This window comes from Dama dama, chromosome 16 (assembly GCF_033118175.1).
Source record: "Dama dama isolate Ldn47 chromosome 16, ASM3311817v1, whole genome shotgun sequence".
NCBI classification, from domain to species: Eukaryota; Metazoa; Chordata; class Mammalia; order Artiodactyla; family Cervidae; genus Dama; species Dama dama.
This window is the reverse complement of record NC_083696.1, coordinates 12552726-12579074: the sequence shown is the minus strand read 5'-3', so window position 1 is coordinate 12579074 and position 26349 is coordinate 12552726. Positions and strand designations below refer to the sequence as shown.

Genomic DNA, 26349 nt, shown 5'->3' with positions numbered 1-26349 from the left:
GTTGTGGAATGAAGCATACCATGTAGTACAATTCCAGATTCTCCTCCATTCTAAAGCCTTCTTTTTGATCTGCACTGGAGGCAGGTTAGAGGGCGCAGTGGGGAGGCGAAGGGGATGGAAGTTGGTGAGCGATTTCTTTTTCTGTAGAATAATATTTCTTCCAGGAATAAATGTGATCATGGTACATAACATAGCTGGGTGGTCTGTACATCCTCGTGTGTTCATACCCCCTGCTCTGTGGCTTTCAGGGTCCTGAACACTGAGGAGGTGCCGCTGAGTCTAGATTTCCTGCAGCCTTTTAAGGGAAGTTACTCTTCTGTTCCCATCTCATCCCTTTTCCCTCAATAAATTTAAGGTCTGGTTATGTTAGTTTCCTGCATGCCCGTGCTCTGCGACCCTGTGAACTGTAACCAGCCAGGCTCTCTTCTGTCCGTGGGATTATCCTGGCAAGAATAGTGGAGTGGATTGCCATTTCCTCCTCCAGGGGATCTTCCCAACCCAGGAATGAACCTGCATTTGATGTTGTTTTTTAATCGCTAAGTTCATCTCTGACTCTGCGACCCCCATCAACTGTAGTCCACCAGCTCCTCTGTCCATGGGATTTCCCAGACAAGAATACGGGAGTGGATTGCCACTTCCTCCTCCAGGGGAATCTTCCCAACCCAGGGCCAGGGCTAGAACCTGCATCTCCTGCATTGGCAGGTGGATTCTTTTAGCACTGAGCCTCCTGGGAAGCCCCTTAGTTCCCCACACTTCAAGCCAATTAGAGATTTTCCTGGGTAAACAAGCTCCTATTTTAAATTGTAAATATTCCCATCAAATTTACATCTACATGCAAATTCCTTTAAACCGCTTGGCTCCATGCTGAGATGTGGCACCTTTTGGAGGTGGGACTGGAAGGAGGCACCCACAGGAAGGGGAGGAGGGCAGCAGCCTGGAAAGGAGGAGGTGGCCATGGCCATTTAGAAAGGACACGTGGAGATGTCCCAGCTGACATCTGAGGAAGCTGAGGCCCAAGCTTCCTTCAGCGTGCTGCTTGAATTAGGTCTTGGAGCAATTTGAAAAGCTGCCAACTTCCATCTTCCCTGCACCATGAAGAGGGGGCCTTCCCCATGCTGACCTCACCCCTCCCTATTTTACAGTTCCAGGCAGCAGGCTGGGTAGGACCATTTGAAGCCAGCCTCTCCCTCCATTGTCTGCTACATCTCAGCAAGTCTGTTTGGAACATTCTATCACACTGAAGGTACATAAATGGGATGGCTCTATTTAGCAGAATAAACTCCATCACCTAAAGAGATAAAGTTCTGACCAGGGGAATGTCAGAGACAGAGCGGAGTTCCTTCCTGGAATTCTTGAAATCTCTTGGCAAAGGTTTCGAGCAGTTTCAAAGAAAGCAGCTGCCCCCATCTGCTATCTGGCTTTCTCTTGACTCTGCCTGCATGGTCACCAGGCTCACAACAATCCTGGGCTTCACCTCTGTCCAGGGGCCATGCCAATATCAGAGAAAACAGAAGTTAGGGGCAGAAAGGAGATGCAATTGGAGGGGTTCATCTAGCTTGGCTCTTTTATTTTACAGAGCAGAAAACAGACCCAGAAGAAAAGCCTGGACTTCCTAGGGTCATGGAGAAGCAGGCACGTGGTTTCACAAGCAGTCTTTTGCTGCCTGGAATTCACTTTTTAACTCCCCCTTTGATTCTTAGCATAATTCCTGGGTCTGCTCCATCCTGAACTGCCATGGGTGCCTTCCAGGGGACAGAGCCCTGCCTCATGGGTGGGATTTGTGGATTCCAACCAGCTGTGTGACCCTGGGGAGGGTGTGGCTCCTGAGGCTGAGGCCTGCCCCTTGGTGGAATGGGTGAGGATCCCCACCTTGCAGCTGGTCAAAGGAGGGTAGAGAGAGGTTATGTGAGGGTGTGTGACCCAGGGCTGTCCCCAGGACGCGGGCAGTAGACCTTTGCTGAGTGGAGATCACAGGAGCATTGATGACCTTCCCACCCCAGCTGCTGGGTCCTCACAAATTGTCCTTTGCTTCCCAGCCAACTAGGACCAAGTTTCCAAAGCGATTCCTTGCTCCCAGTGCAAGGCACCTCAGAGACTAAAACAGATCAGGCTACAGCAGGTGGAGAATTAAACTGGCAGTACATAGTTTGTTTTCATAAAGTCAGAAAACCACCCCCAAACTTGGAGTCTGTGATGAGAGGGTGGAGGATGGACACATGGCCTCGAAGTGTAGATACTGCTGGATTCTGCTCTGTTCCTTCCTGTCGGGAGACACACACTCCCACCCACCCACCTTGCTGCCTCTTGAATCATCCCCTGTCAACAACTCAGGTGACTGGGTTTGTACTTTTGTGGTCTCCATCTAGCTTGCCGACTTCAATTCTCCCTCTGCCTCTGAGAACAAAGCATTTTTCTGGAGCATCTTGCTATAGACCATGTTTCCTAATTGCACCATATTTTTGCAGCCAGAGGGAGGGGTGTGGTGTGTACAAATATTGAGTGATGCGTGTACATGTGTGTGTGTGCACAGGTGTGCATATGTGTGAGCATGGGTATTGCTTTGCTGGGCCTGTTGTGGCAGCATACCACAAAGTGGGCAGTTGAAGCAACAGAAATTTATTGTTGCACAGTTTGGAGATAAGACATGTCAAACCAAGGTGTCGGTGGAGTTGGCTTCTTTGAGGGCTATAGGGGAGGCTTGTTCAAACCCTTCTTCTTGGTTGACGGACCCCTGTCTTCTCTCCTGGCCTCTTCACATTCTTTCTAGGCACGCCTCTGTGTCGAAAGCTCCTCTTTTTATAAGGACACTAGTCACATTGGATTAGGGCCCACCTGAATGACATCACTTGACTTGATTACCTCTGTAAAAACCTTGTCTTTAAATAAGGTCACAGTTTGAGGTCCTGCATGTTAAGACTTTAACTTACGAAGTTGGGTTTGAGGGAACCTAATTCAGCTCATAACAGTGTGCATGTATGTGTGTGTGTGCGCACATGCGCACAGGCGTGTCTGTGTGTTTATGTAATAAACTATGACATCTCAGACTCCAGTCAAAAATGTATCTATTACTTAGGTAATAGCACTGTAAGAGCACATACAGTGCAGGGGATATGGGTTTAATCCCTGGTCCAGGAAGATGCCACATGCCATGGAGCAGCCAGGCCCGCACCTCACCACTGCTGAAGCCCACTTGCTCTTGAGGCTGCAAGAGCACATATGATTTCCTCTTTCCCCAACAGGGCAGATTTAAAACAATTTTTTACATACCTCCTCGTGGGTACATTGGGGCAGGTGTGAGTATGTAGTTGGTCCTGGGTACCACTCCTGCCTCTTGGCTCGAAATCACCTCTTCTTGGAGGGCCGTGCCTTGCTCTTTCATTCCTGAGCAGAGCAGTGGCACCCTGGGTGTGGGATGTCTCCTCCACATTTTACTTTAGACTGTAAGTAGCATCTTAAAATGCATTTGGCCCTACAGTAGAACATTCCAGTTATTCCAAAGGGCAGGGCAGCCTAACTTCAGAGTTTCCATAGCATAGTGCTCCCTGGAGACTTGGGCATCACCCAGTCAGTCATCGAGAAACTCCCGGATATTTCTTAATAAAGTTCAGCTCATTAAAAATGTCATTTGGATGTTGTAAACAGTTGTAAAGTACACTATACATTTAGCCTCCTTGTCAGAAGAGACTGCCTGGGCTCCATCCACGCTGGTGATTCCTTCCCAGACTTGTGTTCCCGGGAGAGTCGCAGGGGGTCTGCGACGCTGACCTGCCACCGTCTTTGGAAGCACCGTTCGCTGCTTCACCAGGATGACTGCTCCAAAACTGACCTCAAATAGATGGCCCCACAGGACCATGCTTGGTATCTGTCTTCCTCTTTCTATTTAGTTCACTGTGAATCTCTGTTCTCTTCATCTCTTCTAAAATCTTACAGAAGAAAAGGAGTTCTGCATGGCCCTGGAATTCTGATTGGCTTTCCAGTCAGCCAAAACCCTAAATTATGCCCCAAACTGTCCAGGTTAACCCAGGATTCTGGGCGACCAGGTGAGTGGAAATTTGTCCACCCTGAGGCAGTGCTGGGAACCAGTCATTAACAAAGCATGAGCCTTAGTGTGTGGTGGTAAGGGTCTGATTCTCTGGTGAAAGAATGAGGGACCTATCTGTGGCAGTTGTGTCTCCCCAAGGCACCAGTGGATCTTTTCTTTTTTTTTCCTTCGTGGCGGAAGATACTAGTTAGCCCTGAGAAAGGGGAAACCACTCCCCCCAGACATCCCATGAATTTAGCACTCATTCCTGTCTTCAAATTCTGTCCCATTTCAACATGGGATATAATGTAACCACTGAAAATATATCAGACCCTGACCCTTAAAGGACATAAAAACTGCTTGTGAGATAATGTGAAGTGAAAAAAAATTTGGCCACAAGATTGCCTATAGCGTGGTCTCAACTCTATGAAATACCTATTTCTAAAAAGGAGACTGCATGATTGCAATAAATCATTAGCTCCCTTCCTCTGAGTGGAGTGAAGATGAATGACTTTTATTTTCCAAATTTCCTACAGTGAGCATTTATTATTTTATACATGCATATATAAACCCTAAAGTGAAGTCGCTCAGTCATTCGACTCTTTGTGACCCCATGGACTGTAGCCTACGAGGTTCCTCCAGCCATGGAATTTCCCAGGCAAGAATGCTGGAGTGGGTTGCCATTTCCTTCTCAAACACACATATATAAACTGTCCTAAAAAGTTCCTTTAACTGGATGCAGTCTCTTTACCTGGATCTTCAGGATCTGGGAGGTTTTGTTTTTATTTTTGTTTTTTTTTGCTGCCTTTAACGTCACTGAGATATTCATTCCTTGCCTGCCCAAGGCCCATCTCTGACTTTCCAAGAAGACAGCCCTAACTGGTTCCTTTCAGCATCACTAGCCTCCCACCTTCCCACTCAGCCCTGGACGCAGGGAGTGGACGAGCGTGGCCTCTGGCTGACTGGCTGCTGCCCTCTAGGCTCGGGCCAGCTAGGGGCGGGCCAGGCCTCTTTGAAGGGGGTTAAAGTCCTTCTTTGTGTGAATGGCCTTTGAGGGAGCGGAGGGAGGGCCAGCCGTGACCTCACAGTCTTCTGTCAGGAGACTCAGAAGGAATTTGTCCAGCTTGAGCCAGGGCGCAGGAAACTGCCTGGAAAAAGAGGCAGTTCTGAGCGGGGAACGTGTGAAGCGGGCACTCTGGGCAGGGTAAGCCGAGTCTGCTGACCTAACGTACTGTCCTTTGCTTTCTGATCTCCAAGGAGAGGCTTCCCTCGTGAGGCCAGAGTCTTTATGGAGGAGGGACTCAGGGTGGGGACTGTGGCGCTGTGCTGTGGACGCCTTTCCTGCTGGAGAGAGAGTGGGCAGCCGGGCTTGGACAGGAGACTTGCTTCTTTTCTGACTCATCTTGTCAGACTCCCAGCTTTCATGCTGATCCGCAGAGCAAGAGCTCCGCAGTACACATACAGAGCAGGCATAGGTGCACATCTCCTCCTTGCCAGGTAATGCTTTGAAGATGGTGCTTGAGTGTGCGCATGTGCATGCTTGAGTGTGTGTGTGTGTGTGTGTGTGTGTGTGTGTGTGTGTATCCCCTTTTCCACATCAGAACCAAGTGGCCCACGAGCCCTGGTGACTGCTTCTCTTATTTAACCTACAAGCCCACGTTGTAGATGTGCCACATTCATAGAGTGACTTGAGGCTTTGTGGGGGAACACGTATGCCCGTCTGCTGTGAGACCCAGGGCTATGTAAAGAAAACTGCAGCAGCTCTCTTCCTAAGTACAGGACTCAGCTGTGGACGAAGAGTTAATCTCGAAAGCCTCTGGCACCATTTTCTCCTGGCTCTGAGTTCACACAGTGGATTTTTTGCCGGGTCCACGGTGGAGCCCAGCTTTTGCTCTCTGCCGTTACTGGTTGGCCAGGCCTGAATCCAAGATCCCGAACTATTTTAAAACTAAGAAGGACACAGCTAAGTTATACAGGACTGAAGCCAGGGACTTGCTTTCAGCAGAATCAGTTACCCTAGAAATTTCAGGCTGCAGGAGCCAAGTTCACTCTGTGGCCTTGACCTTGCTTTATTCTGGAGGTGGGGGAATGTTCTATAAGATAGTTTCACAGTGAAAAGGGTCTTTGGTGGGAAGAGCATCTGAGGACTCCTTGATACAAAGCTTGGACTGTATCCCATCAAGGAAGAAGCAAAACTTGCCTTTCTTAGAGCTGAAATAAGGCATCTCGCCTCATTCAGGGGAAATCTCCCAGTGCTTCTCAATCCCTTTGGTAGGGAATGGGTCTCCAAGTGACTGAAGAAAATAAGCTTTTCACCAGCAGCTGCAGAAGAGGCAACAGCTTCTTTCCTCGCCTCCTCCCATCACACCCCCATCACACACACATACTTTCATTTCTTTCAGAGAGAGCCCAAGCTGTAAATGTGTTCATCAAACCACACCTTAACATCTTCCAGATGTGCAGCCTGACATCTGAGCCACTGACTTTTCAGCAGGGTGAAGGGGATGCTATTAATAGGGCAGGCTGCAGTGGTGGGGAGACTCCCCTTACATTACGAAGGGACCACTTCTTTATCAGGATTGCCATCGAGTCAAGACATAGCCCAGGCTTGTTTCCAGTGGAAGGGGGGGTCCAGAAATGTTTTCATGCTGTACTCTGCAGGCCTGGACCTGAGACCTGAGACCTGAGACCTGAGCCAGAGAGAATAGCAGGAGGGTGATTGCTAAGTTGACCAAGACCATAGAAGCTCTCAGAAAGAAAAGCTGAGCCTGTAGGAACAGAAAGCTCTTTTTAGGACTGTCAGAGTCACATTTAGCCATAACGGCTTCATAGCAGGAGGTGGGGGGGGGGGGGGACGCACAGCAGGAAACCCCAGAGGCATTGTTAGTGTTGGCCCCCTCTATTAGGGGTCATGTCATTATCCCTGGGCCCATCCAGTCTAAATTTAGCTGTAAGTACCCCGGAATGCTGGGGGGTCCTAAATCTGCCTCTTGTCAGCCAGGAGCTGGGTCTCTGGCCTCCCTGGGGAGTGGCCCGCCTCCTGGCTTCCCACGGTCAACACCAGCCTTTGGTGTTACAGGCCGGAAGAGGCTCTGCTGGGGTGGGGTGGGGGGAGAGGAAGTTCTGCCTGGGACTGGAATGTGGTCCAGGTTAACTCCGGGGTCACTCCCCTCCACTTCCTGGCCCAGAAGCCTGGAGCCCAACCAGGAAGCAAGCCATCCTCGGACATTCCCACTCTCTGTACCTTCACAGAGTGGGTGGAAGGGGCCACTCAGAGTCCCAGCGGCTTCCCTGGTGGGGGTGGGGGTGGGAGGGGAGGTGCAGGCCAGCTCCTGAGGAACCCTGGTGCTCCCAGCTTCCTTCATCCATTCTTCTCAGCCTGCCCCATCTGCCACCTTGAACAGACCAGGCAGTTTCTTTCTAGTTACTGTTGGAGCACTCTCTCCACTTCTCTCTGCTATCTGTATGTGAATCTGTCCTCTCTCTCTCTCTCCAAGGCTGTAAGCTCCCTGCTGCAGCGTGGGGAGCACCCCAGAGCCTGAGGGTCCTCCCAGGGCCCCGGCACAGGGCTTGTCACTCTTTAGGTTCTCAGGACACGCCGCAGGGATCCACTGTTACCTATTCAGCCTCTGTGGTCCCCTTCCATGCTCCTTCGGTTCCCTTGGTCTTCGGTCTGTCTCCCCCAGACCTCCCGACTGTGGCTCCACCCCATGCCTCCAAGGCTGAACAACTTCAGCAGACCTGGGCGGACATCTTACCAGTGTCTGGGCATCATCCCTCTGCCAGATCTCATCCTCTCCTCCCATTTGCCGTCCTGATGGAAACTTTGACCAGAAAATAAAGAGCCCTGAATAAACCATTGAAGTCAGCCGCTCATGGCCTATGGAACACAGCAGATGTGCCCTGTGTCTTAAAAACTCGACTTAGGAAAGAGAGGGAGGACAAGAAAAGGAAACAGAGATGCCCTCTGGTTTCACAGCTATGATGAAGTTTTTCTTCGTACTGTGCCCCTCTTCCTAGGCCAAGAACGAGTTCATATTTTTGGTGGAACTTAAAAATAACTAGATTAAAGGATCAGGTCACTTACTACCTGGGGAAACATGTTTCTAATTTAAATATCGTGGCTTCAGTAGGAAGTAATCTGGGTTATTCAGAGCAGAGACACCTGCTTGTGCAGCAGGCGCCTGATGTTTGAGTGAATTTGGGTCACATCGTGCATTTAGGCTAGGCGCCTGGGAAGCTGGTGACAGACATCGTTAAGAGTAGGGTGTTGTATCAGTCGCTCAGTTGTGTTCAACTCTTTGCGACCCCGCGGACTGTAGCCTGCCAGGCTCCTCTGTCCATGGGATTGTCTAGGCAAGAATACTGGAGAGGGTTGCTGCTCCCTTCTCCAGGGGATCTTCCCAACCCAGGGATTGAACCCAGGTCTTCTGCATTGCAGGTGGGTTCTTTACCGTCTGAGCCACCAGGGAAGCCCGAGAGTAGGGTAGACTTGGGAAGTGAGTAGAAGCATCTGCTTCTCACTTGACCTTGTAGCAAAGGACACCTTTCTGGCGTCCTCCTGGGCCCAGCCAGATCTGCTAAGGAAAATGCATTTCCTTCACAAGTTCTTTCTGTGCCTGATGCCCCCGGCCACAGGCCCAGGTGTCCGGGAAGAAAGAGCAGAGAGTCATCCGTGACCTAAGCTGAGCAGGCCTCGGGGCGCTGATGTGTTTTCCTAGCATCTCACCTGTGCTGCTAACTCTGGTGCTGGGGAGAAGTCGCAGCCTTGTCCACTGCCGTGACTGGGATGTGGGATTTCAAATTCTGCCTCTGGACGTCATCAGAGGAAGCAGAGGACCCGCCTCAGAGGCCAGATCCCCAGGCTGAGCAGGAGGTCTGCATACCCAACTCTAGCCAGAGGGTCCTGCAGGTAGAGCAGAAGATAGGAGCTGAAACTCGGTCTCAAGGGCATCTGGTTGGTTTTGAAAGGGGTCCTCGACTTGTGAAGCCAAGTTGTATACTATGACTTCTAGAGATTCAGGTGTGCAAACCATCAGCCCGAGAGTCATGCAAATGATCTTCAGATCCATACACCTTCATACGACTTCCCTTGTCATTTTGGAAGCTTCCAGTCATGGAGAATACCTTTTTGAGGTACTGGGATAGAATTCAGAAGGACTGACCTTCCTTCAGGTCCTGGCTGTGCCATTTATTAGCCAGGGGATCCTGGGACAATCTCTCTAGACCTCTTTTTTTTTTTTAATTTTTACTTTTTTAAATTGTGAAAGTATGATAACACATTTACATGAGACTTAGAGAAAGCAGAACAAGGTTACATATAGTCCAGTATGTGTGTGTGTGCAGTCTCTAGAGTCGTGTGCGACCCCATGGACTGTAGCCCGCCAGGCTTCTCTGTCCATGGGATCCTCCAGGCAAGAGTACTGGAGTGGGTCGCCACGCCCTCCTCCAGGGGATCCTGGAACCTCCATCTCTTTTGTCTCCTGCATTGGCAGATGGGTTCTTTACCACTAGCACCACCTGGGAATTAGTTGGGAGTTTCAATATCAAACTCTGAAAAATTAATAGGATGAATATACAGAGAAGTAAAAGGATATATAGTACACTTGATCTAAACCTTTTATTCTCCCCTTAATTATGCCAATTAGCACAAGCCTCAGGGGCCCTTGGGAGTTAAAGAGAGCTAAACTCCTGGAGGAGAGCAGGTGCCTATGGAACGTGGGATTTCTGATTAGATCCTGGCTGACCGTTGTTGGCATATGTGCTCCAGATTAGGGTGTCTGCTCCTGGAATGTAATTTAAGCTAACTTCAGACACACACACACAGCTATTTTATATTGTGTCTGCCTGAGTATTTTAAAGTAAATTGTAGACATCCTGACCAGCTGTTAGCTATTCTGGGAAACCAGGAGGCCAGCAGGGCAGGCAGATATTACATGCCAGATTGTTAGGTCTCCACCTAGAGGTGGTGGTCCCCCTCCACCTGCGGCAATTCGATCCTTGGGTCTGGAAGATCCCCTGCAGGAGCAATGGCAACCCACTCCAGTATTCTTGCCTGAGGAGTCCCATGGACAGAGGAGCCTGGCAAGCTACAGTCCATGGGGGTCGAAAAGAGTTAGAACTGAGTGACTGAGCACACACATACACATGCACAGTCTATTTCAGAAAAGACTTAACAGTCCATTTAATGAATGTTCATTTTATCTGAATTTGGAGTCAGGCTCACCTTATCTGAAGCATGGAGAAAATTCTGGTCTCACTTATCTTCAAAAGGAGCAGTGAGTATTTATTGGTTTAAACATGACATCATTTAATGACGTCAAACCCAGACTCCTGCCAGATCCTTGCACAGAGGGGTTCCTAGGCCACTGCCACTCACCTGATATAATTACGTGGTGGCTTTGATCACATCAGGCCATCCAACACAAAGGTAAATTCTGCCTGCTGAGACAGAACTCAGGAATTTGCTCTTTGGTTATAATTGTTCCCTAACTTTATAAAAACTCAGGAACTCTGAGGCAGAATTGTAAGCCAGCAATGCAGAGTTGTTTATCTCTTTAAGGACTTCTGCCCTGATTAGGGTTTAGAACTCTGCTCCCTGAGGTAGACAGAATCAAGTCTCAGGAAGAATTTTCTGAATTTGTGGAAAGGGGCTGAGGCCTCGTGTGACTAAGAGGAAGGAGAGCCTCTTTCCTGTTTATACTCCACAGTGTCTAGATTTTTGTGGACAGTATTGGAAAGCCATCACCTCAGATTACACTGAGACTCCAAATTTGCCTGTAATTAGCATTTTAAAAATGTCTGACACATCTCAGACATAATTGGTGAGACTCGTTATTTACAACTCAAGGCTAAAATTGTTTTGTTTTGTTTTTGATATTGCAAAAATGTACTGTCAAACGATGTTCTCAAGATATTTAAACTTTTGAATTGGGACAGTTGTTGCTAGTTCAGAATATATCCTTGGAAAAAGGATAGAGTTTTTAAAGTTCTTAAAAAAAAAAAAAACAAAAGCTGTAGGGCATCTGCTCCTTCATTATCCAACATGAAAACCATGAGGCATCCAGGAGAAGGGGATGATGCTGACAAAGTGTTCCTGGGGATGCTGTGGAGACAGGCCCAGTCACTCCAATCTCTGTGATCAGCAACAAGAGGTTAATATAGGCAAGTGTTTCACTTCACCTGACCAGACTAAGTAAACCCCAAAATAGGTTTATGACTTCCTAGGAAGTATGGGAAATCCAGTTTTTGTTAAGAAAAGGGTGTTGTCTCCTGGAACTTATTGTTGCTGCTAATTTCATCATGGCCCTACAAAATAAGCCTCCTGCATTTTAAATGAATGAATCCATGACTGACTGAACTACAGAATTAATTATATGCCTTTCTGCTTCTTTCAATATCACAGTGTCCTTTTTCTTGTCATGTCAACTATTGGAAAGTGTTTTCTGTTTTAGTAGAGCAATATTTTTCACCATATTTCAGTCCCAGCAGCTTCCTACTATTTTCCTACCTATTTTCCCTCCCCAAAGCCAAAGGGATAGAAGGAAAGCTCTACTTACTCCCATGAAAATATTAGCAGTGAATCATTGGCCAGATGAAGCCATAGGTGGGAGCATCATGGGCATTCTGATTTTCACCATAGCAGTACTGTGTCTCTTTTTGTTGCTCAGCTTCCTTGGAGTAGGCTAATTTTGACCTAGGTTTTCTTGACATTTGAATGGCAGCCAATAAGTTTCACGGATTCAAATTTCCTGTAATTCTTAAATGACGTAGAAGTTACTGATAATCACTTTAACAGAAGAATGTTTAATTAATGTTCTTTAAAGGACAGCAGCAGTTGTCTTTGTCATATCTTTTTAGTTCATTCTAAAGGGTGGCTCAGTTATAAAGAATCTGCCTGTTAATGCAGGAGACACAGGAGATACAGGTTTGATCCCTGGGTCGGGAAGATCTAACCCCCTCCAGTATTCTTGTCTTGGAGAATCCCATGGACAGAGGAACCTGAAGGGCTACAGTCCATGGGGTCACAAAGAGTCAGATAGGACTGAGTGAGTGAGCACACAGGCTAAGATAAAAGAGCCACTAGTTAATGGTGGTCCCAAATAAAATTAAAGATAGTAGAGATTATAAATCTTAAGTATCAGACTTTGACAAAGACCAGATCAAGACTGGAAGGTCCTTTGAGACCAGAAGATTTTGACAAAGAAGGAATATTTATTATTATTGTCTATTACTGATGAAGGAATATATATTACTTGATTGATTAAGTGTAAAGAAGAAGGTGGGAAACAGTGAAGGAGGCCCTCCTCAGTTCATGGATAACCTTCCAGTTCATAATTGACCATGAGAGTTTCTCAATTTTCTGACAGCAAGGCAGAGCACACAGAATGAACTTCCATGTTTTTCTAGATATTATGGACAGATCCATAATCATTGACTTTTCTTGAAAGAATTTTGAAATTAATCCCCTGAGGATTATCCTAGGTGGTGTTTTAATAGTATGTTCTAAGTCTTTAATAATGTTTAAATAAAGGAAAATTATACAACATTGCAATTTGCACTGTATTATATCAATAATACTAGGTACCCTGTAGACCTAAGACGTGAAACAGAGCTGACAAAAGTGTTAGTGAAATACTTGAGGGGAACTCAAATTAAGCTCACAACTTACCACTGAATTTTCTGAGATAAACCAGAGACCTTTGGTATGAAAAAAAAATCATCCTAGAGTTTGAAAATTAATCTTAACTAATGCCAAATAAACTGACATGCAATAGATAACTAATGAAAAATATGATGCATTTAAAAACATTTAAAAAGATACAGTTTTCTTATTTAACCACAAAATTGGAGCTGTCACATGTAAGGCATTTTAGGAACTAGATGGGAGGTGCTGTTGTCTAGCTTTTCAAAGCAACATTCACTCCTTAACTAAGGAGCATTGTTTTGATGTTGTTCCAGGGAACAGAACTGTGTGAATCAGTGGCTTTGGTCCTATGTTTATAATGCACATGGTCAATTACAGCCATGCAGTGGGATACTGTAGCTCTCAAGGGGCCATTGAAGAGATTTACTGTTTTCCAGTATTTTATTTTGGAAAAATTTTCCTCAAAGTTTCCTGTCTACAGAAAAATTGCATTACATCTGGCAGAGAATCATGTTTTCAAGATTGGTTCCTGCAAAAGGGCCTTCTTTTTTATATTTGGGGACGTTACAAATAGTTCTATTAACATTTCTGCAGAAATCTGCCATGAAATATTTTGAAAAGTTCTCATATGATTGATACGTAATCTCTTCCACTTCAGAAATTATTTGAGCAATGTCATCAGGTGATCCAAATCCCAATTTACTTTTAAATGTAAAAATGGAACTAGCATTTAATGAAAAATTTCTGGACACCAGGTAAGCAAAATGGAATCTGTAAAATTAAGAAAGTTTAGGTACTTGTTACTGTAACAAAATGAATATATGAAGGTCTTTTTAGAAGAGAAACCTCTATTCAAAAGATTCTGCCATTGTTGTTACGTTTTCCTTCCAGTTTATTATCAGCTCATGTCTCAGGTTCACATCCATAAGCAATGAGGTCGCTAACCCTGATTTCTGTTTTCTCTTTATTCCAGAAGCCTCCCGAGCTTTCTGAGGATGATACCCGGCTAAAACACGAGAGAGACAACTGTAGTGCCAAATCCCTGGAGTCTATCACCAGCTCTCTTCCCCCAGATCACAAAAACATGGAAATTGAGGTCTCTGTTGCAGAATGTAAGAGTGTTCCCGGAATCACCTCGACTCCACATTCCATAGACCACCCCTCCCCTTTCTACTCAACCCCTCACAATGGCCTCCTTGCTGATCACCACGAATCTCTGGATAATGACGTGGCCAGAGAGATCCGGTATCTAGACGAGGTGCTGGAGGCCAACTGCTGTGATTCTGTTGTGGACGGAACCTACAACGGCACATCCTCCCCGGAGCCTGGAGCAGCCATCTTGGCGGGAAGCGCAAGCCCGCCCGCCCCCGCGGCTGTCCAGCCGGAAGCCACCGAGAGGGCAGCCGGCAGACAGGCTCCTCCTCACCTTGAGCTCCATCAAAGCGACTCTGACACCATGGCTGAGGGCAGAAGAGCCAACGGCCACCCCCCTGAGCAGCCCCGAGACGTACTGGGGGACAGCCTGCAGGTGCCCGTGAGCCCCAGCTCCTCCACCAGCTCGCGGTGCTCCTCCCGGGACGGGGAGATGACGCTCACCACGCTCAAGAAGGAAGCCAAGTTCGAGCTGCGTGCCTTCCATGAGGACAAGAAGCCCTCCAAGCTCTTCGAGGACGACGAGAGTGAGAAAGAACAGTACCGTGTCAGGAAAGTGAGGCCTTCGGAGGAGATGCTGGAGCTGGAAAAGGAGAGGCGGGAACTCATCCGGAGTCAGGCCGTGAAGAAGAACCCCGGCATTGCCGCAAAATGGTGGAACCCTCCTCAGGAGAAGACCATCGAGGAGCAACTGGATGAGGAACATCTGGAGTCGCACAAAAAGTACAAGGAGCGCAAGGAGAGGAGGGCGCAGCAGGAGCAACTGCTGATGCAGCAGCAGCAGCAGCCGCCCCCGCCGCAGCTTTGCATGGCCCCCGCCTCCTCACGGGACCGGCCCGGTGTGACCGACCACCCGAAGGAGGACATCGTCACGGAGCAGATAGACTTCTCCGCGGCGCGCAAACAGTTCCAGCAGATGGAGAATTCCAGGCAGACCGCGGCCAGGGGCCAGAGTACACCCAGGCTCTTCTCCATCAAGCCCTTCTACAAACCTCTGGGGTCCATCAACTCAGATAAGACACTGACCATCTCCAGACCAGCTTCTGTCGGGGCACCTCCGGAAGACTCCTCAGCAGCCAAGGGGCAGAAAGCCCACTGTGCCCCAGAGAGTCAGTCTTCTGGAGGAGGGGGCCAGGGCAGCACAGCTCTCCAGGGAAAGGAAGGGCCGTACAGTGAGCCCTCCAAACGCGGGCCCTTATCCAAACTGTGGGCAGAGGATGGTGAGTTCACAAGTGCTCGGGCCGTCCTCACCGTGGTCAAGGACGACGACCCTGGAATCTTGGATCAGTTTTCAAGGTCAGTCAATGTCTCTTTGACTCAAGAGGAACTGGACTCTGGTTTGGACGAGCTGTCGGTGAGATCCCAGGATACCACCGTCCTGGAGACCCTGTCCAATGACTTCAGCATGGACAACATCAGTGACAGTGGGGCCTCCAATGAGACAACCAATGCCCTGCAGGAGAATTCACTGGCCGATTTTTCTCTGCCCCAGACTCCCCAGACTGACAACCCCTCAGAGGGCCGAGGAGAAGGGGTCTCCAAGTCATTCAGTGATCAGGGTTTCTATTCCCCTTTGTCCACACTGGGAGACTCTCCGTCGGTTGATGACCCCTTGGAATATCAGGCTGGTCTCCTGGTGCAGAATGCCATTCAACAAGCCATCGCCGAGCAAGTGGACAGAGCTGGGTCTGAAACCACCAAGGGCGGAGCAGAACAACAGGGACCTCAAGCAAGTCAAGAGAAAGCTGGCCCTGGGGCTCCAAGCTCAGAGAAGCCTCAGAGCATGTTTGAACCACCTCAGGTGTCCTCCCCTGTTCAAGAGAAAAGGGATGTATTGCCAAAGATTCTGTCTACTGAAGACAGGGCACTCAGGGAAAGGGGGCCCTCCCAGCCACTGCCGGCGGTACAGCCCAGTGGCCCAATAAACATGGAGGAGACCAGACCGGAAGGGAGCTACTTCAGCAAGTACTCGGAAGCGGCTGAGTTAAGAAGCACAGCCTCGCTCCTGGCCACTCAAGAGTCTGATGTAATGGTTGGGCCCTTCAAGCTGAGGTCCAGGAAGCAGCGGACTTTGTCCATGATTGAAGAAGAAATCCGAGCAGCCCAGGAAAGGGAAGAGGAGCTGAAGCGGCAGAGACAAGTCTTGCAGATTACCCAGAGCCCCAAGGCAAAGAACGCCCCATCACTGCCCTCCCGAACGTCGTGCTACAAAACAGCTCCAGGTAAGTGAAATGTCGCAGACCAGAGACAGATGCTGCAGAAATCGGTGTTGTTGGTTCCAGCTAACAGATATCTATGTGGAGCCACCTCTATGCGTGGCTAGCTCAGTGTCAGGGAGACACTGGTTCGGGGATTCCAGTGTTCAGAGACACACAATGGGGATGTCAGAGCGTCTTCTGGAAGAATCTTGAGCCTGGATGGTGTTCGCCATTTTCCAGAGGGTGTAATGGCTCCTTTCTTGTCCTTCTGCTCTGGTCTTCATGTAATATGGAGAATTGTTCTCTGTTTATTGTTCTCTCTTGGTTGAGCTAGGCTATGTGTGGTGCTGACCTAGAGTCGGCTGTTGTGTGGACTGTGTTGATATCAGTAACTTGACCCTCGGTACCTGCAGTTAAATCAAGCCTATCTGGTCTGGGAATGTCTTCTCCTAGCCCCCTCTGGATGCTGAGTCTCTTCCCAGCAATGACAGTTATGGGTTGGTATTGCAGATTGACCCATAGAAGATGTTTCTGTCCATCTTCTGTATAATGGGATTTGTTTTTCTTTAAATCACCGTAAAGCAATTACTTAGGAATCAAGGTCATCACATCTATTTGTGTTCTGTGACCCTTTTGGAGAAGTTGAGTTCTCCATGTAAAAGACAAGCCTCTAATCTCCTCCCATTGCTTGGACAGTTCCCTATCTTGAATATTTTGTATAGATGGTTGATGTTAATTTCACTGATAGCTATTGTTACTACCGTTATAGATAACAGTGTGACCAGTAATTTTTATTTCCCATTTGGATATGATGTTACTTGGGGAACTGCACATCCTGCCACAGAGAAGGGCTGCTCAAAGTGTGGTCTGAGCTCATTTATGACTATTCTTGGTCCATGATAAGATCAGTCCAGACATTGGTAAAGAGTTTGAAAACTCTTGGAGCAATTTGATATTATCTTCAAATCCAAGTGCAGGATTTTGTATTTTTTAAAAAGTATTGATCCATAGTGGATTGGGCAGAAAAACTATTCCTTCACTGGAGAGAATTTCAGAAGTGCTGCCTTACTGTATAATTACTGTATTTAGCTTGGTCTATCCAGACCTTGGGCTTCCTGCGTAGCTCAGTCGGTAAAGAATCTGCCTGCACTGCTTGAGACCTGGGTTTGATTTCTGGGTTGGGAAAATCCCCTGGAGAAGGAAATGGCAACCCACTCCAGTGTTCTTGCTTGGAAAATCCCAAGGACATAGGAGGCTGGCAGGCTACAGTCCATAGGGTCGTAAGAGTCGTACACAACTTAGCGCTATCTTTCTCCTTTTCTTCTTCTTCTTCCACACCTTAATCCCATCTTGATTCCTTAATCAAGATCAAATCTATAATGACACAAGTTAACTCTTTCCATGTTAAGCTTTAAATTTTGAAACAATCTCAAAGCTAAAGGAAAGTCCCCTAGTGAAGTACCAATATCGTTTTTATTCAGAAATATTTACGAGTAAGTTGCCAACATGATGCTCGATCACCCCCGTTTTTATAGAATGTCCCTCAGTTTGGGTTTGTCAGATATTTTCTCATGATTAATTTCAGGTTATGCATCTTTGGTAGGAATACCACAGAGCTGATGCTTATTCTTCTCACAGAATTCAATCAGGTAGTACGTTGTGTCAAGTTTGTCCCATTATAGGGACAGATGTTAACTTTTTTCGCTTAATACTAATTTTGATGGCTTGATTTGAGGGAGTGTTTGCCAGGCTTCTACACAGTAAAGTTACTTTTTCTTTTTGTGATTAACAAGTATTCTATGGGGAAATACTTTGGTGCTGTGTATGTAATCTTCATCCCTCTCCATAATAGATGGTCTTGTGGACTCCTGTTATATTTAGTAGGTTGTAATTCATTTCTGTTATTATTTTTATCCTTGATTGTTCAAATATAGTTCACAGGGGCCCTTTCAAGCTAACTTCAGTGTCCTTTTGACATGTCTCCATTATTCTTTGGGCATATCTTTACTATCTGGTGCTGCAAAATGTTCCAGTCTCATCTTAAACTTTCCTAACCCTGAAATCAGCCCTTTCAATAGAGAGCACTAGTTCTTGTTAGTGGAGAATGGTGGTATTTAGAATGTGGTATTTTTAGTGGTATTTAGAAACCAAGATCTGAGTGCTTGGTGTGCTCACTGCTATTGGATAGGCACTGCTCCCAGGCACTCTGAATGGTCAGAATTCTATCTGTTGATCTATCAATTAATCAATCTACCTACCTATCTATCTTACCTATCTATCTACCTACTGAAAACCATGACCTCACCCTGATACCTTTAATTTTAATCTAATACCATTTTCTTTCTTCGCAGATTTGTAATCTTCTCCTTGACAACAAGATACCTGGTTCCTATTAGCCTTCATATATTTATTATTTAATCAGTTTCCCCCTATGGAACCAATCTACTGTTTTCCTCACCAAACATCGACTCCAACGTCACTTTTTAGGTAGCCACTGCTGTCCCCTGCACGTTCCTCACCCATCTTGGATTCCAGCACCCTATACTGGGTCACCCGTCTCCCTGCCCACCTTGCTCTGGCTCCCGCACCCCACGCTGGGCCACTGTGGCTCCTCCCCCACTCCTTGCAGAAACCTGTCTCTGTCAGCCCCACCTAATGGCTTTTGAACTAAATTGTTCAGGAAGGAAAGGGGAGGGAGCAGGAAGAGGGATACATGGTGACTCTCTCCTGATATGTTTTTTAATTCCTTCAGGTTACAGGGTAATAGGCAACTGAGTGAGTGAGTGAGGCAAAGAAGACTTTCAGGGGAGGTTTTTTTTGGTCTCTGCTTACTGGTGACTTGCTGGCTTTCCCCAAAGGTCCTTACTTGTCAAGTTCACTTCAAATTCTTGTGGGCTGGCTTGGCACAGAGATGGTAGTTAGGCATTCTGTATGGTATCCTGGAAAAAGCTTTGGTACCAGTTGAATTCAGCCCAATCTGGGGAGCCTACCCTCACAAGGGTGTGATTGTAAAGGACCTCCATAAGAGTCTGCAGTCTCACTAATGGAGGAAGTCTTTGCAGTTATCTCAGCAACTTCTGCTCACAGGGCAGGCAGATTCCATGGCTCTCTGATCAGTTACAGCTGTTCCACTTACCTAGAACCTTCTCTGCATTGCATATGCTCAGTGATATTTTCAGTTTTCCCCTCTCCACCTCTTAACGGAACCCCTTACCCTATTGCTTCCATATTTTTCTAGCACACAAAAATTAAGACATTTCAATACTTTCCTGACCTGCTGTGGTTTGTCAGGCTTCTCGCCAGACTTTAAACAAGACAGAATCCTAATGTATGCCCTGGGCAGCCCCATATTGATTTTCTTGTACTTCCCCCTATGCTAATGTTAATCTCCTCCCCCCCCCCCCCATGCTAATGTTAATCTCCTCCCCCCATATTCCATCCCTGCAGGGTTGATTCCTGCTCCTTTAGTAAGATGGTAATTCATCCCTGCAAGCCTGCTTGGGTCTGATTGTCACACTGAGCACAGTCATGATAATGACCTGTTTTGCAGCTCATTTCTTCATGTTTATCTCTAGAACATTGAAAGTAGGTGGCAGGACTTCCCAGAATTACAACACGGATTGAAAGAAACTGAATGCAAAAGGCGATTTTTTTTCTATCCATGCCTCGAAATGTTTAGATGATTGTTTGGCCAGCCAGCTTCTTAATTCGTGATCAGGAAGGAGGCTGACACGTCACTCTGAGCCACCAAACTGGACCATTCATGGTCAGGATCAGAACTGTTGGCTCCAGTTTGGTTTTGTGAATGGAGATGTTGCTGAGTCCCTACTCTACTACTCCGTGTTTCATGCCATTAGAGGTGATTCAGCCAGTTCATTGCATGACTCATAGTGACAATTTGATATAAAGTGATGAAAAATACACTTTTTAACATCTCCTATGCTGGTGACATGTTGGAATCCTAAAATCTTAAGGCAAGTAAAATTCACTGAGAGCCAAAATGTGATAAGGAAAGAAAAGTGCTTTCCAAATATTTCCCGGGTGTTGAAAAGATACTTGTTATTGCATTTGGTTCTCTTGCCTTTTGAGACTGGAAGATGATGGGATTCTGTTTTCAAAAGTAGGTAATGATCTTCAAAGACGAATTATTAGGAGAAATTTTACGGAAATTTAGTCTCACTGGTTCTTATGTGATTTTTTTGTTTAAAGCTTTTTTTTTTTTTTTTTAATGTGGACCATTTTCAAGTCTTTTGAATTTGTTGCAGTATTGTTTCTGTGTTGCGGGTGGGGGGGGGGTTGGCCATGAGGCCTATAGAATCTAGCTCCCCAAACTGGGGATGGAGCTCCCACCCCCTGCAGTGGAAGTCAAAGTCTTAACCACTGGACTACTAGGAAGGTCCCTCTTGTGGGATTTTTAAGGGAAGAAGAGTTTAAACAGGGTTTGTGTGGCATTTATTCATACAGAAATGAAAAAGGCAGGTAAAGTCTCCACCCTCAGGGAACTTAGTTCAGTAATAGAAGCATCCAACAAAGATAGGTGTTTGATCACAGAGAAGCGTGGAGACCTGTGTTAGCGTGGGGCAAGGAAGACCACCTTAGGGGGAGGGTAACAAAAGTCTGCTTTTCTCTAGAAACTATCATCTAAGCTTTGAACTGAAGGCGTAGAAGTTGGGTTCGGGGAATTGGAGAGGATGTTCCAGTCACAAGTTAGGGCCTTTAGAGAGGCCCCAAAGGAAGAGCACGTTTGAGGTGCTTAAATAAAGTTAGGGTGGGTTAAAGGAAGAGATATAAAACAAAACAAAAGAAAGTTGATTTGGAGCCAGACAGTGAAGAGCTATGTGAATCATGTTAAAGGTTTTAGATTTTACACTTTATCTTGTGGTCAGTGGGAAGCCAGGGAGGATTTTTCAAAGGGGTGATTATCTCCACATCACTAAAGCTATCCTGCCTTCATCCGGGAATTGATGGATTTTAAAAATCATTCAGCTTTCCTGAGTCTGTCCCACTGGCTTCTTTTCTACGTAGGTCTAAAGGCCTGCCGCCTTTTTGACGAGTGCCCTGGGTTATGAGAGAAGCCATGCTTCCAAGATGTGGGACGGTACTTAGAGAATAAAGGAAGCTCTTCAGCAGGTACTGGAGCCTGATTTGAAGGTGTAACCCCCACACTGCTGTAAAACACCCTTGAGGAATGAGTTTGGGAGGGAAACCCAAACATTTTACTCAAATTACAATCAAGACCTTTTCAAAGTGTCTTTTCATAGGAAGGGTGTCAACAGACAGTTTTCTCTTTAGGGCTGTGTCTATTATTAGATATCCTGGTTTCACTTCCCAGTTCTTGGCAGGCCAGAGAAACCCAGTTAGTTAGGTGATGATTAGCATAGTTTTTTGAACTAGTTTGCATTTTCATGCCAGGTGTTGAATTGATTTACTAAGTCAGACAGTTTGCCCAGTGGGACATTCTGGATAGCGGTCAAGGCAAAGATCTGAATATTGAGTCCCATAACTTGTCTGTTGAGGTCTTTTAATATGTAGAAAGATGTAATAGTTATACATCTTACAAAAATAAGATCTCCAAGGGTTTTTGACTTCTGTGGTCAGTTTGAATTAAGATTGCATGTGTGATTATCACTATATTAAGTTTTTGGACTGGGTGTTTTTCTTTTCCCTTCATTATCTTCCACTGTCACAAAGAAAAAGTCTGAGGTAGAAAAAAATATTTACATCAGCACAGTATTCACGCAGCAGAGCTTGGTGGCCTTGTTCCACGATAAATAGAGCTGGATTAGGTTGAGTCTCAGTTGTTGTTCAGTTGTGAAGTCATGTCTCTTTGCAACCCCATAGAGTACAGTGCTCCCGGCTCCCCTGTCCATCACTGTCTCCTGGAGTTGCTCAAATTCATGTCCATTGGGTTGGTGATGCTATCTAACCATCTCATCCTCTGCCGCCCTCTCTTCTCCTCCTGCTCTCAATCTTTCCCAGCACCAGAGTCTTTTCCAATGAATTGACTCTACACATCAGGTGGCCAGAGTATTGGAGCTTCAGCATCAGTCTTTCCACTGACCATTCAGGGTTGATTTCCTTTAGGATTGACTCATTTGATCTCCTTGTATGACTCTCACTTGAGATGCCCCCAGTCCTCCACAGAGTGGAAGACCTGGTGTGGGTGACTGATGGAGGTATTCCCTCCCAGGTCCAGCCAAGAGGGCTGTCCTTCAGGAATGCCTAGCGTTTCCCTGGCCTGCTGGCAGGTACAGATTGTGCCACTTGCAGGGGCCCAGCTGACTGTGTAAAGGTTCTTTTTTTGTTTTCTTTTACAATTTTATTTGTTTATTTGACCATGTCACCAGGCATGTGGGATCTTAACTCCCCAACTAGGGATCAAACCCATGTCCCCTGCAGTGGAAGTGCCTTAACCTCTGGACTTTCAGGGAAGTCCTTGTGTAAAGGTTCTAAAGCTGAATGTGGTGTCCTACAGACAGGTATATCTACCAACATGTTCCCTGAACATTTGCAGGTGACACAAGCCTAATCATGGTAGCTACAACTCACCAAGACCTTAACATTGAGTACTATTCTAATTTCTTCATACACAGTTTACTCCTTTTCATTTCCACATTTAATCCTCCCAACAGCCCTCTAAGATAGAATCCAAATTATCCAAACTCTTGAGAGTATATTCCATATTTTTCCAGATATAGTCCACAGTTTTCTTATTTTAGAAAGGCTGGAAAGTGTACATACTATTACTTAGAAAAGCAGTTCAATGAATATAAATAGTATTTAACATACCCAATAAGGTCCAGGGCAACAGCTGTCTTCAAATTTGATTTCTGTTGTGAAATTTAGGAAGAGTTAGTTCTATTAAGTGGAATCAGTAAAGACCAAGAAGAAGCTCATACTGGTTCACATCAGGTTTTGTTGCCAAAGAAGTTATGATAAAATTTTGTTTTTAGAGCTCTTTGGTGGGGTGGGGGCGGGGAGGAGGTTGGAATTGTCCCTTAAGAGATCATGAACCTGTAGTATTATTCCCTTTTCAGTAACAAAGCCCAGAGAGATTAGGCCACTTGCCTGAGGTCACCCAGCTGGCAAGTGGAAAAGCCAGGTTCAAGCTCAGGCTTATTTGACTTCAAAGGCCATAGTCTTTGTACACCATTTCTCGCCCTCTGCTGGACCTGCTCGTCTGCCTCTGAGGTCTATGAGGTGCATGATAACAGCCCCTCTCTCCACTCAAGTCTCCCTCTACCCTCTCCCAGCCTCAGGGCTAGCCCCTGCTTTCTCTTGGGTCCTCCTCCTCCTGCTTTTTAGAACCACAATTGCTCTGGAGTCCTCTGCTCCCAGTGGTCTAGGTGGATGAATTTTCTTGCAGAGGCCATGAGACAGTGCTACCCTAGTGATGTAGGATGGTTCCTTTGTGCTTTCAGAACTTAATTCCAGTGCTTCAAGTTACAGTAGGGAAAACTGCTGGTACTGTCCCAAGATCTAAGCAGAAGGCCGAGGGACTAACCGTCCACGTCAGCCATCTAACCTGGCTGCTCTTATGAGTTCTTCCTGAACGTTTATGCCCAGGAGGAAACTCAGTCATTCACTCCAGAGAGAGGCTCATTGCCTGAAAGGAATGGGAACTCAAGCAAGGAATCTATTTCTTAATCTGAGGATGAGTGGGAATAAGTGTTCACGCCATTGCCTGAACACTTCTGGCAGAGTGGGGCCAGAGCTGACCAAATTCATTTACTAGTGTTCATTGAACACCATGTCTGCTCTCTGCTGTTGTTCCCTTTTGCTCTTTAAGGTAAGATTGTTCCTTTTGCCTTGAACCAGAAATTCTTTGTATTTTATGTATCTGAACTCAGCAAATAGGTTCATTTAAAAAAAAAAATGCATGCTATTTGTAAGGAATTGGTAAGAAAGTTTAGATCAAAATAGTGTTTGGCAAGGGATGAAGGTATGCGATGAAATCAGGACTTCTCAAGTTACAGAATTCAAAGTTCTTTTTGGACATTGCCTTCAGTGGTTTAAAAAGGCCACTGCCACGGTTAAATCCATCAGCCTCACTTCTGAGAAGATACAGATTCTGGTCTTTCTTCTGTGACAAGCCTGTGGTCATGGCTTCTGGATCGTAGAACTTTGGAAAAGAACAACACTTCCCACCACTCCCTTCTGCAACAGATTCTGCTTGTCACCGCTGATTGTGCTGGGTCTTCTGGAATACCCAGGGTTGTGTGGGTTGTCCCCTGCCTTGCTGGGGATACCACGTGGTGGTCCTTCTCCTGAGTCTGGCTACTCTGTGCTCCAAGTTAGGAGAGCTGCTTCCAAAAATTCAGACTCAATCACATGCAAATCAATATGCAGTCATGAGCTGAGAATGAAGAGATGAATCAAAGGACCTAATTCTTGTAAAATTCCTGCTGTAATGCCTCATAAGAAATGTGAGCTAAATTTCATCTAAGCCAGGCCTGGGAGCAAGATAGCCATCATGATTGTTGGCATTTAGGGCAGGGTATGACAGTCTTGTACTAACCGTGGCGACTTGCCATGTGCTTCCATAGGGAGACTGGTATTTCCGATCCAATTCATGTTTATGAATAAACTACTTACTTCTTACAGGGTGGAGGACCAGGGGCAGTCATGGGAAGTGTATGCAGGACAGGCCATTAGAGCCCTGGGGAATACATCCTTATCACCTGTAATGGTATTTTATTTCTCATGGCCTTGGTAAACATCAAGTTTCCCCAAAAGTTGTATGCATCTGACATCACATTGTTCTCAGTCCATCTTTTATTTCTCATTACTCAAATATAAATTCATACTAAAGATGGGCAAGGAGAATTATGTGCTTAAATGTGACAGTCATTTCTCTGGATTCATCTCTAAAGTTTAAATCCTGATTCCGCTTCTTGTTAGCTGTGTAACTTACTTACTTCACCTCTCTACTTCACCATCTCAGTTTCTTCACCAGTAAAATGGGAATAAAATAGCATCAGCCTCATCAACAAGTTAATATAGTCAGTGCACAAAAGGCTTCCCATTAGGGTTATTATTATTTTTGTTGTTATTGCAGTTTTTGTTATGTTTTAGGAAAAGACTTAGGAAACTTTTAGCAGAGTTACTTAAGAGTTATTCAGTAGCTATTGGAAAGGAAGCCTGACATAAATGGCACAGCATGCTTTATAAAGTTGCTTTCTAGTCCTGAGAAGTATTCACTGTTACTTCCTTAGAATTAGTTTCTCTCATAACATCTGAGTTCACAATTAGCTTTCGATAGTCACCTGTGATTTCAAAAAACAAAGGCCATTATTAAGGGTGTTGGTTGAGAATGAAATTACAAATCACTGTGAAAATATTTTCTTTTAGAGGGTGGGGGTGATCTTCTTCATAGAGCCAGGCTTACCATTTTGGTAGAAATGTGTTTAACCAGAAGATCTTGGTCCAGGAATTGCTACTTACCATGATTTTCATTCTTACTAGTTTAGTTAAATTTTTTGCTTTTTTTTGGTCTTAAACTATATTTGCCCTGGAGATGCAAAACTCTTTTCTTCTCCAGTTTTCATTTTTGAGCTCTGTTCAGAGAAATGACAACTCATCCCTCCTTACCTTGAAGTAGTAATATTTGGAAGTTTCTGAGACTTGTGTCAGCAGGTTGGGATATTTCTCATTTCTGAGCTAGACTTATAGTCTGAAGATTCATATCATCGCATTCTCCCACTCCTAGGGCCTTCAAAGGAAGAGATGAAAGGAGCAAGGGTGTGTGGGTCACAGCTGGAACCATACAAGCCCATGGGATTCAACAGGCAGGATATTCCCTTGTAATGGGAGGAAATGGAATTGCAAAATGTTAAGTCCGGACTCCTTTCTTTTCTGGCGATGTGCGAGTCATTTAGATGTTTGCAAGCGCAACCCAAGGCCCCGTGAAGAAAGGAGATCATTGAAGGAGGCATGTTATTTGGTGGGCGTCTTTGTTCGGTTTGGTTTTTAAATAAGAGTGGGTGATGGCTTTCTCTTTTCTTTTGAGAAATGTAGAAACAAAGGATCTTTGATTTTTAAGATGTCAGATGCCATGTATATAGAATATAATACTCACCAGGATGCTAATGTTTGACCGAAATAATTTTCTAAACTTTAGGAATCCACCCTCTTGGCTTCATAGAAGTTAGTCCTCTTCCTGAATAGGGAGGGTGTGGGCCATCAGGAAAGGCAGCAACTGTGTACCCAGGACATGCAGCCTCCACTCTGGTTCCCTTGAGTGGGAGGAATTGTGGGGTTTTCTCTCTTCCCCCATCAGCACAGGGAAATCCATCTGTTTGCAAAAGCCAGAAGTGAGTCAAAGTGTGGCT

The 26349-nt window shown here is 45.9% G+C and overlaps 1 protein-coding gene across 5 annotated transcripts in view; it reads left to right on the top strand.

Moving 5' to 3' along the window:
• Positions 1-26349, top strand: part of PALM2AKAP2 (PALM2 and AKAP2 fusion) — a 497146-nt gene that overhangs the window by 448949 nt on the left and 21848 nt on the right. For all 5 annotated transcript variants that reach the window (XM_061163447.1, XM_061163445.1, XM_061163448.1 and 2 more), the window contains one exon: positions 13642-16042. In XM_061163447.1, coding sequence (XP_061019430.1) covers positions 13642-16042 — 2401 coding nt within the window. The remainder of the gene's footprint in view (positions 1-13641; positions 16043-26349) is intronic.